Source organism: Hemitrygon akajei, chromosome 4 (assembly GCF_048418815.1).
Source record: "Hemitrygon akajei chromosome 4, sHemAka1.3, whole genome shotgun sequence".
NCBI classification, from domain to species: domain Eukaryota; kingdom Metazoa; phylum Chordata; class Chondrichthyes; order Myliobatiformes; family Dasyatidae; genus Hemitrygon; species Hemitrygon akajei.
Window position 1 is genome coordinate 96495745 of NC_133127.1, and position 12144 is coordinate 96507888.

The window sequence follows — 12144 nt, forward strand, 5'->3', positions numbered from 1 at the left end:
GTATTGTCGAGTGCATCAGTAGAGTTTACAGAAACTGGAAGCTCATCTTGTTCAAACCTATTCAGACAACTCAATACTGTTATTTGCTTAGCCAGCGAAGTTTTAAGGTATGTATGTGAATGGTGCACAGGGCAGAATCTTCTAAAACCCTACCATGCAGATAAGGCATGAATTTTGTTGGAAAACCAGAGTCAATTTGTCCACTGAAACAATATAGCCACAATGCTTATTCAGGAATATGAAATATAAGTTTATTCAATAAACGTTCCACCTAATTTAACTACTTCACTTTTGATGGATCAGGTCATTTCCATGTGTTTATGTACTGAAAAGAAAGGAATACTTATGCCAAAAGTGGTAGGATAACTGTCATTCATCATTATTTTAAAACAAATAAAACCATCAGCAGTGTTACAATTTAAAACTTGTTTGAAAGATGATGTTCCTAAGCATGTAAGCTGCTCAACATGTGAGGTGACAGTGGTGAATGTGACCTGCTTGATTTTTGGCGTGTGTGATACATTGAACAGATATGGGCCAAACACAGACAAATGGCCCTAGCTTGTATGAAAGACATGGCTCTGTACTCTGTGACTCTGCAGATCTCCATGGAGTACTCAGTAATCATGAGTTATATATTTTAATGTCAGATTGCTAGCAGCTGCCATTACTCTAGTGGATTTACCACCCCTACAGGCTTCCCAAACGTTCAAGCTATCAACATGCTGCAGACTTGCATTCATAACCTCAAGTACTTCATTAACTGCAATGAATTCCATCTTTTGGGTTGCAGTCGAGGGGTCATGTGGTTCCTTTGTTTACAGTCAGTCACAGCTGATTAATTTTCAGGGACAACATTGACCAGATGAATGGCTACTGTGGGATGATGGCAAACTTCTGACTTCCATATCCAAGTTTTTTCCAGCTGAGTGTAAGTACAGTGAAGGCACAGTACTATCACAGTTGGTCACTGAGATGGGCTGCTATTTTCACCCATCAGTCTATCCTGTTACATTAGCTGCTGACTGTCTAGTTTAATAAAGAGGCAAGCAGAGCCTTTGCCAGAGGGCCCCAGCAAGAGGAGGAGCAGGAAGACCAAAGGGAGGGTAAATAATCCTTAGTTCACACTATCAACAGACCCAACACCAATGGAAAAAACAAAAGGGAGGCCTTCCTGAGCACTCTGTTAGAGACAATTTAATAGTCCACAGATTCTCAAGACAAATTTGCACTGAATCCCAGGATCTTCAATGTTGTTCCATTTTCTACCACAGACTTTGTTTGCACTGACTATTGAGAAATGTCCTTGAAAGTGCAGGGACACTCATTAAATGAACACAAGAGGTTTCTATCCAAGTGTGCAATCTTGTAGTTGGAGATCTGGGCAGGTGAAAATGACAGCACATCTCTGAGTGGTGTAGACAACAAAATCGCATTTTGGGGAGACCCACTGCGGTAGTTCATTATGGTATACTTGTATCTGGCTTGAGGATTTAGACGCAAGCATTGCAAGAATGTTTTCATAGTGCCTTTAATTTCAGCTTCATATCAACTCCTTTTGATTCCTTCTCTAATGGCTCCATTAATGCTCCTAACTTTCCAGTCAGACTGGGCACATCGCACCTGCTGTTCTTAATGGCCTCTCCGAACATTATCAATATCTCATGGCAAACACATTTTTATATAAGCTATCTTTGCTTTCAATAGCCCAGTATTCTTAAAGGCTTGTGGCTAACAGTCAATTTCACTACTTAATTCACAGCCAATAAGATGTGACCTAACTGTATTCTCAACATTCTGTAAGATTAAATGACATAATGATTAAATGGCGATACTTGTAGAATGCAGAATGTGAATTGGTGTGCGGTATGTGAAGTTTCTGCTTCTCAAGGTTGTGTTTAAAAGGTCATCTCTGGTCGGTTCCACTTATAGCAGATAACCAATAACTGAGTGCCTGACCCTTTCATGAGGAGAGGCCCTGAATGATGAAACTGAGAGTGAAGACACTCTTGTCAGTCATGGACTATTAATTTTAAGATTTGAACTAAACAATACAAATACCCTCTGAAAATGGGATGTGAACCTTCATGACTTTTATTTCTCTTGATATCAAAGCTGATCTTCAAGGTTCTTTTCTGTTTTAGGATACTCTGCTTTAATATTAGATGTCTGTTGCTACCTTAATATCCATACATTGTTTCTATTACACAAGTTGCAAAGAAATATTACCGATGGGAGTTTCTTTGTCCATTGGAGACAGAAACCAAGGATTAGATCCAGCGTAGAAGAGTTTACACTTCGGTGTCATGCAGGTTTGCCTCTCTCAGTTACTGGGCACTGCTACTCTAGACATGGCCTTAATTTTGATATCACAAAAGCATGTGGGACCTATGCGTCAGTGATTAATCACTTCTATCCATATTACAGGTGCTGCACCTCAGATTTTGTCTTACAATCCACATAAACAGTGAATTAGTCCATTTCTTTTGAGCATCTCCATACGTTGTTCTGTAATTCTTTCCCCTTCTTAGTGCTGTCTAAATAAGAGTTTTATTCAGAATAAACATTAACTATTATTTATTATAATGTGAACATAAGTGGCTTTACATTAAAATCAATATTAAGTAAACCTTAATGTGTGAATCTATTTTGTGAAGCATAGTGCTTCCTTGCAGTGCTTGCTGTTCGTTTTGGCTCTGTTGTTCTAGGGCTATTGTTATTATGCACTCCTAGTGGCTGGCATCCAGTTGTTTATGGTAAAGGAAGCAGTTGTCTTTATTATATGTCCAAGATGAGTTTTTTTTCCCTGGAAGGACCAGGTTCTGTCATTGAAGCTAAAAGCTGCTGCATGTTGAGAGTGACTCGCACAGAACTACATATCAGCAGAGTTGTATTAACACATTCTTGGCTTTGCACAGCCTTCTATGAGGAACGAGAGAAACACCTATTTATTCTTAGTTATCCTGTCCATTTGCCCTGACAGGCTACAGGTTTCACAAGCTTCATAGTTTTCTTTCTTCTGCTGTTATACTCTAGCCCACTATTGCCAGATGCATCCCTGGTGAAATATTTATTTCAAATATGTGTTCTGTCCTTCATCTCAGTAGGAAATGTTGTAGAATGATCTCCATTGTCACAGTAGCTACAGTTTCTTCATCCTCAATGTCCTCCTCCATCTCCAGCTACTTCTCCCCTCCTTACTCCCTGTACAGTGACAATAGGCTGCCAGTACTCTGTACCTAATCCTGTTGTGAAGCATGCTTCGGACAGAGAAGTTATTTCATAAGAGAAAGGGAGTGAGCAGTGTGGACAGACGAAGAGACTTGCATACCATAATGCTTCAGATAAGGCAGCAAATTCCATAGAAACACAAACAATTCTGCATATGCTGAAAATCTTGAGCAACACACAAAATGCTAGAGAAACTTAAGTAAGGCAGCATTTATGAGGGAAGTAAACAGTCAATGTTTCGAGTCCAACCCCTTCATCAAAAAGTTTGTAGAGCGGTCTGCCATTTCAGATTCAGATTCAGTTTATTGTCATTTAAAAACCACAAATGCAATGCCGTTAAAAAATGAGACAATTTGAGGTCTTGTTTTGAAGATTGGTGCTCCTGCATAAGAGTTGCTTACTCTCCTAGCAGCCAATGTCCTAGACAGCTTCCTGCATCTTCACTCCCACCCTTTCGTCAGCTTTCTGCTAGCATCAACATCCCAGCACAAAGAACGTCCGTGAATACCACTACAAAGATTTCAAGTCTGAGAAATGGCTTCACTGTCTTACCTCTAATTTTACACACACCAGTTATTAATAGGTAATATGTATAGTCAGTCCAGATAAAGGGTTTCCAACCAAAACACCTGCCATCTCTTTCCTTGCTGCCTGACTCAGAGTATATACACTCTGTGGCCACTTTATTAGGTATACCTACTCGTTAATGCACATGTCTAATCAGCCAATCACGTAGCAGAAACTCAATACATAAAAGCATGCAGCCATGGTCAAGAGGTTCAATTGTTTTCAGACCAAACATCAGAATGGGAAAGAAATGTATTCCAAGTAACTTTGACCATGCTTATTGGTGCCAGACAGTGTAGTTTGAGTATCTCAGAAACTTCTGATCTCCTGGGATTTTCATACACAACAGCCTCTAGAGTTTATAGAAAATGGTGCGATAAACTACAGTTCTGTGGGAAAAAGTGCCTTGTTAATGAGAGAGGTCAGAGGAGAATGACCAGTCTAGTTCAAGCTGATAGGAAGATGACAGTAATTGAAATAAACACGCAGTACAACAAAGAAGAGAAGATCCGCAGATGCCAGAAATCCAAGCAACACATACAAAATGCTGGGGAAATTCAGCAGGCCAGCTAGCATCTATGGAAAAGATGGGCTAAAATCAGCAGAGGACCACAAACATACACTCAGTGATCATTTTATTAGATACAAGAGTTAACCTAAAAAAGTGGCCACTGAGTGTATATGTTGGGCAGTTTTGCTTAAAGCCTCAAGCTCCAATCTCAAAGCTGAGTGACTAAATGCTGTCAAATGTAAAATAAGAAGAAAATGTGATGTACAAAGGCCTCAGCATTGAAAAAGAGACTGCCGGCCAACATGGGGAAGATTGCTTACTAACAAAATAATCCTTCTGTTCCCTAAAGCTAATAGAAAGAAAATTATAGCTAGCAGGATTTTTGGCCAGCCTTATCTGATGAATGAGGTGATGGATATCTCTGCTATATGAATACCAACCCCAGATGAGATTAGAAAAAAGATTACTAGAATTAGAACATGATCCCAAAGAAAGTAGTTGAATCTATTTATCCTTTTAGAATGTAGCTAATTGATTTAAAAATATGATTATACATGGAAGAACAAATAATCCATGGACTTGGAGATTCCTAGGAAAGTAAGTGTGGAAATTAGAAGCAGGACACCTACCAGCTGCTTAAACTTCGTTCACGATTGAAGAATATATTGACTGATCCTGTTCCTTGTCAATTTTTACTTATTCCAGTCTTGATCCTCTTCTTGTCTAAATTTGTGGATTTCAGCCTTGAATATGCACAACTGAAAGCCAGGATTTTGAGGCTTTTGTCTCTTCGTACGACAAGCTGGAAGTCAATATATTGAATTTTAATTCTCTGGCTCCAAGCTAAGATTTCATCCAGATTATGGAGATCTTAAAATGCATCCATACTGCAAATAAGAGAGCATGAGACTCAGTAAGATTATCTTCGTTTTGTATTCTAACCTTTTTACAGGGGTGACATACAGTACCATGTAATTATAATTTGCTTGATTAAACGCCATTTTCCCAGTCCTTGCTCATTTCTTTACTGTTACGAAGAGAGGCAAGGTAACTGTTGGGTATTGGAAGGAAGAAGGTAAAGATTACAAGGGGGGGGGGGGGGGAGGTGTGGAAGCAAGATTAATGTTTTGTTGAATGTTTCCTCCTTTAAAGGAATAAATAAGGGATTTATCTAATCTTACTGCAGGTTTGTTGAACCACCTTAGGGCTATGGAAAATTGGTTTCTGAAAGAGAATTTGCCTGATTTTCCATCCCAGAATTTTAATCCCATCAACACAGATTACTGCATCATACAAACCCCATTTCCAGAAAAGTTGGGATATTTTCCAAAATGCAATAAAAACAAGAATCTGTGATATGTTAATTCACGTGAACCTTTATTTAACTGACATAAGTACAAAGAAAAGATTTTCAATAGTTTTACTGACCACCTTAATTGTATTTTGTAAATATACACAAATTTAGAATTTGATGGCTGCAACACACTCAACAAAAGTTGGGACAGAGGCATGTTTACCATTGTATTACATCACCTTTCCTTTTAATAACACTTTTTAATCATTTTGGAACTGAGGATACTAATTGTAGTAGATTTGCAATTGGAAATTTTGTCCATTCTTGCTTGATATAAGACTTCAGCTGCTCATGGTCTCCATTGTCTGATTCTCCTCTTCATGATGCACATTACATGTTCAATAGGAGATAGATCTGGACTGACAGTAGGCCAGTCAAGCACACGCACTCTGTGTCTACAAAGCCACGCTGTTGTAGCCCAAGCAGAATGTGGTCTGGCATTGTCCTGCTGAAATAAGCATGGACGTCCCGGGAAGAGACGTCGCCTTGATGGCAACATATGGCTCTCTAAAATCTTAATATACGCCTCAGAGTCAATGGTACCTTCACATACATGCAATTCACCCGTGCCGTGGGCACTGATGTACCCCCATACCATCACAGATGCTGGCTTTTGCACCTTTCGCTGATAACAATCAGGATGGTCGTTTTCATCTTTGGTACGGAGAACTCGATGCCCGTTTTTTCCGAAAACTAGCTGAAATGTGGACTCATCTGACCACAGCACACAGTTCCACAGTCTTTCAGTCCATCTGAAATTAGCTCAGGCCCAGAGAACTCGCCGGTGTTGCTGCATAGAGTTGATGTATGGCTTCCTCCTTGCATAATACAGTTTCAAGTTGTATTTCTGGATGCAACAACGGACTGTGTTAAGTGACAATGGTTTTCTGAAGTACTCCCGAGCCTAGGTGGCTATGATTGTCACAGTAGCATGACGGTTTCTTAGGCAGTGCCGCCTGAGGGCTCGAAGATCACGCGCATTCAACAGTGGTTTCCGACCTTGCCCTTTATGCACTGAGATGTCTCTGAATTCTCTGAATCTTTTCACAATATTATGTACTGTAGATGTTGAAAGACCTAAATTCTCTGCAATCTTGCATTGGGAAATGTTCCTTTTGAACTAACTAACAATTCTCTCACAAATTTTAGCACAAAGGGGTGAGCCACGACCCATCCTTGCTTGCAAAGTCTGAGCCTTTGATGGACGCTACTTTTATACCCAGTCATGATACCTCACCTGCTACCAATTAGCCTGCTTAAATGTGGACTCTTCCAAACCGGTGTTACTTGAATATTCTGTGCACTTTTCAATCTTATTTTAACTCTGTCCCAACTTTTGTTGAGTGTGTTGCAGCCATCAAATTCTAAATTTGTGTATATTTACAAAATACAATTAAGTTGGTCAGTAAAACTATTGAAAATCTTTTCTTTGTACTTTTGTCAGTTAAATAAGAGTTCACATGAATTAACATATCACAGATTTTTGTTTTTATTGCATTTTGGAAAATATCCCAACTTTTCTGGAAATAGGGTTTGTACTTTAAATTTTGGTCACAGCACTATTCGAAGTTTATATAGTCAAAATTCAAAGTAAAATTTATTATCAGAGTATATACATGTCACTACATACAATCTTGAGATTCTTATTCTGCAGGCATACTTAATCAAATCTATAGAAAAGTAACTGTAAATAGGATCTGTAAATTGAAAACAAACTGCAAAGGTAGATAATAAATAATGAGCATGGAATAACAAGATAAAAGAGTCCTTAAATTATTGTAGTTACCCTCTTTTGTTCAAGAGCTGATAGTTGAAGGGTTGTAACTGTGCTTGAACCGGTTGGTGCATGGAATGCACTGCCTTCAGTGGTGGAGGCAGATACACTAGTGAAATTTAAGAGACTACTAGACAGGTATATAGAGGAGGAGGGTATATATAAGGTGGAGGGTTATATGGGGGGGGCAGGGTTTAAGGGTTGGCACAACATTGTGGGCCAAATGGCCTGTGCTGTGCTATTTTGTTCTTTGAGTCCTGAGGCACTTTTACCTTCTACCTGATGGCAGCAGTGAGAAAAGAGCATGGCTTGAATTGTGAGGATATTTGATGATGGATGCTTCTTTTCCAGGCAACGTTTCATGTAGGTTGGGAAGGTCTTGCCCGTGATATACTGGGCCAAATCCAATACCTTTCATAGGATTTTCTGCTCAAAGGCATTGGTGTTCCCATACCAGGCCATAATGCAGCTAGTAAGCATATTTTCCACCTCACAGCTGTAGAAGTTTATTAAGGTTTTTGATGACATGCCAAATCTCTGCACGTTCCCGAGGAAGTAGAGACATTGTCATGCTTTCTTCACAATTATAATGGGTCCAGGACAGGTCTTCTGTGATAGTGACACCCAGGAATTTAAAGTTACTGACCCTCTCCATCTCTAATCCTCTGATGATTACTGGCTAATGCACCTCTGGTTTCCATCTTCTGAAGGCTACAGTCAGTTCCTTGGTCTTATTGACATTGAGTGAGAGGTATTGTTAGATATTGTGCTCCTAAATTTCATCATCTTGGAAGATTTTTAATTCAGTGTACTTGAAAACAAGCTACATATAAGTAGCATATTTAAAAACTAAGCAATGGTTTGTTATTAATTATATTTCTTTGTATATTACAAGGGATTGTTTGAATATTTTAATTGATACATAATTGGCATTAATGTGAATATAATATTAATTCCAAAATAATAACTTTTTCACTAAAAAAATTGCTTGCCTTTCCTGTTCTTTAGGATTTGACACTAGCATTCTTCCCATTTGCAAGGACTCACTTGGGTGGATGTTTAACAGACTGGACACAAACTACGACCTATTACTTGATCAGTCAGAGCTGGGAAGCATTTACTTTGATAACCATGACCTATGCATGAAACCATTTTTCAACTCGTGTGACACCTACAGAGATGGTCGCATTTCCAACAATGAGTGGTGCTACTGCTTTCAGAGACATCAAGGTAAGCTCTGGCAAATTTCTTAGTGTAATGTTGGTAACCATAGCTTCCCAGGCCGTGCTGAATTCGTAAATTAACTTTTATCATTTTGTCTCCATTGAGAGCACAGCTTTTCATGTTTCTCTCATTTTGATTTCCCTGTTGTTTTCATTCAATGCTGCAATTTAATTGCTCATTGTTGATGGATATTTTTATTAATTAGTTACAAATTTTGTAAAAATTTTGTCTTTGTTGCTGATAATTTCTAATTTAAAATTGTAAATAAATTGATATTTTTTCTTTGTTTTATATATGATATAGATGCTTTGCTTACATCACTGTTTAATTGGCTGCTCTGTGAAGGATAATCATCCATTAAATTAAAATCACAGTGCACAGTTCCCATTATACAGTAAAATTAAGATTAATAGTAAATAGCAAAATTGCATGAATGAAGATAATTACTTCGAGTTTTTTATTGTTCTGAGGAATCTTGTTTTTCATGAAAGCTCCAGTGCCGAAATTTGATTAAAATGGGTGCGCTATATGCACATAACTGCATATTAACTATTTTATCTATATATTGTACATTCTGAGGAATGTTCATGAGTTCTGAAAATTTTAGGTGTCTCAGCTTTTCTTCTCCACAGATGCTGACGAACCTCTTGATCTTTTCTGTTCTGCTAAATAATCCTTCATTTTATTATGTAACTTTTCTGTACTCATGACAATTCAATTACATCTAATGTCAATTCAAGGGAAGGAAAATTAATTACCATTCTCTTCGTACAATGCACAGATATAGTAAATTTGTTCAAAAGAAGAATTGTTACAAAAATGAGCAGTATGAACTAGGGTTTACCGTGAGCAGCAAAACAATAATACTTGCTAGAAGTGTTAAGAGTTCTTCACAAAGTCCTGATGACCACTCTGCAAAAAAAAATCCATGTTCCTGATTCTCTTTAGTGTTAAGTGTCATTGTAAGTGATCCTTGATGCCTAGCAGCTGATACAACTTACCACATTTAAAAAAATCACATGACTGAAAAATGAGGAAGCAATTTCTAATTAAATATTAAATTATTACTCCAATTGCAATTATAACAATGACATACATTTGATTAAAATAGAAGCAGAAATGAATATTAAAAAAGAAATGCTGCATATGGTGAAATACGTAAAGAAATCATGACTACATACATTAATTGTTAGTCAGATTATTAGCTAAGCAGTAATATATCGTTAATAAGTCGAGTGACCACTCGGCTAAGACAGAAATTGATGATAAAATTTACTCCACCTTCTGGGCTGTCCCAGAGCAGCCTTTGCTTGATTGAGGAGAAGGCTATTTTCAGATCAAGACCAGAACCTATCAAAAAGCTAATGGTCTATCAAGTAACAGAAAACTGTCTCCCATGTGGTACACAGGAGGCATCTCAAAACTTTGGGAAAATACTGCCAATGTTATTTATGCACAAACTTCAAATTCACAAGAAAGATAAGTGAACTAAAGACATTTTTTTTTATCCAAAGCGAATATTCTCAGTGTCAAAGTCCTGGTTCCAATATATTGGACAGGTCATGTTATTTCCATACCCATTATCAAGCTCCTGTAATAAATGTTCTATTCCAAGCTGTGTCATGACAAGAGATAACCAGGCAGATGGAGGAAAAGAGAGATTCAAACAGAGAGAGGAGAAATGGGCTAAAAATTCTATATCTGAATACACGAAGTGTCAGAAATAAGGCGGATGAGCTTGAAGCTCAGGTGCGAATGGGTAACTATGATGTTGTTGGGATAATGGAGACATGGCTGCAGGGAGATCAGACCTGGGAAATGAATGTACAAGGGTATACATGCTATCGTAGGGACAGAAATGTGGGCAGGGGGGTGGGGTGGCCCTGTTGGTGAGGAATGAGATTCAGTCCTTTGCAAGGGGGGACATAGGATCAGGAGAAGTAGAGTCTGTGTGGATAGAACTGAGGAACAGTAAGGGCAAAAAGACCCTAATGGGTGTTGTCTAAAGGCCACCAAACAGTAGCATGGATATTGGGTGCAAGTTGAATAGGGAGTTAACATTGGCATGTGGCAAAGGTAATGTCGCAGTAGTTATGGGGGATTTCAACATGCAGGTGAACTGGGAGAATCAGGTTGGTGCTGGACCCCAGGATAGGGAGGTTGTAGAGTGCCTACTGTATGCATTCTTGGAACAGCTTGTCCGAGAGCCGACCAGGGACAAGGCTATTCTGGATTTAGTCTTGTGTAATGAACAGGATTTGATAAGTGATCTTGAAGTAAAGGAGCCATTAGGAGATACTGATCATAATATGATAAGTTTTTATCTGCAATTTGAGAAGGATAAGGGCATCTTGGAGGTGTCAGTGTTGCAGTTGAACAAAGGAGACTATGGAGCCATGAGGGAGGAGCTGGCCAAAGTTAACTGGACGGATATCCTAGCAGAAAAGACAGTTGAACAGCAATGGCAGGTATTCTTGGGAATAATGCACAAGGTGCACAATCAGTTCATCCCCCGGAGAAGGAAGGATTCAAAGGGGGGAAAGGGGCCACAGTGGTTGACAAAGGAAGTCAGAGATTGCATAGCATTAAAAAAAAAGGAAGCATGACAGAGCTAAGGTGAGTGGGAGGACAGATGATTGGGAAATTTTTAAGGAACAACAGAACTTAACTAAAAAGGCAATACGGGGAGAAAAAATGAGGTACGAACACAAGCTAGCCAGGAATATAAAGGAGGATAGCAAAAGCTTTTTTGGTATGTGAAGAGAAAGAAGATAGTTAAGAACAATGTTGGGCCCTTGAAGAATGAATTGGGTGAAATTGTTATGGGAAACAGAGAAATGGCAGAAGAATTTAATAAGTACTTTAGATCTCTGTTCACTAAGGAAGACACAAGCAATCTCCCAGATGTATGGATGGGCCAAGGACATAGGGTAACAGAGGAAATGAAACAGATTGACATTAGGAAGGAAACGGTGATGAGAAGACTGATGGGACTGAAGGCTGACAAATCCCCAGGTCCAGATGGTCTGCATCCTAGGGTACTAAAGGAGGTGGCCCTGGAAATTGCGGATGCATTGGTAATCATTTTCCAATAGATTCAGGATCAGTTCCTGAAGATTGGAGAATGGCTAATGTTATCCCACTTTTTAAGAAAGGAGGGAGGGAGAAAACAGAGAATTATCGACCTGTCAGCCTAAGTAGTGGGGAAGATGCTAGAGTCCATTATTAAAGATGAAATAGTGGCATATCTAGATAGCAGTGATAGGATTGGGCCGAGCCAGCATGGATTTACCAAGGGTAAATCATGCTTGACTAATCTATTGGAGTTTTTCGAGGATGTAACCAGGAAGTTAGACAAGGGAGATCCAGTGGATGTAGTGTACCTCAATTTTCAGAAGGCATTTGATAAGGTCCCACATAGGAGATTGGTGGGTAAAATCAGAGCTCATGGCATTAGGGGGGAAGACATTGACATGGATAGAA

The 12144-nt window shown here is 38.8% G+C and overlaps 1 protein-coding gene across 1 annotated transcript in view; it reads left to right on the forward strand.

Annotated features, from left to right (window-relative positions):
• LOC140726010 (uncharacterized) overlaps positions 1 to 12144 on the forward strand; it is a 529984-nt gene that overhangs the window by 476596 nt on the left and 41244 nt on the right. The window contains exon 10 of the mRNA XM_073041909.1: positions 8446 to 8667. Coding sequence (XP_072898010.1) covers positions 8446 to 8667 — 222 coding nt within the window. The remainder of the gene's footprint in view (positions 1 to 8445; positions 8668 to 12144) is intronic.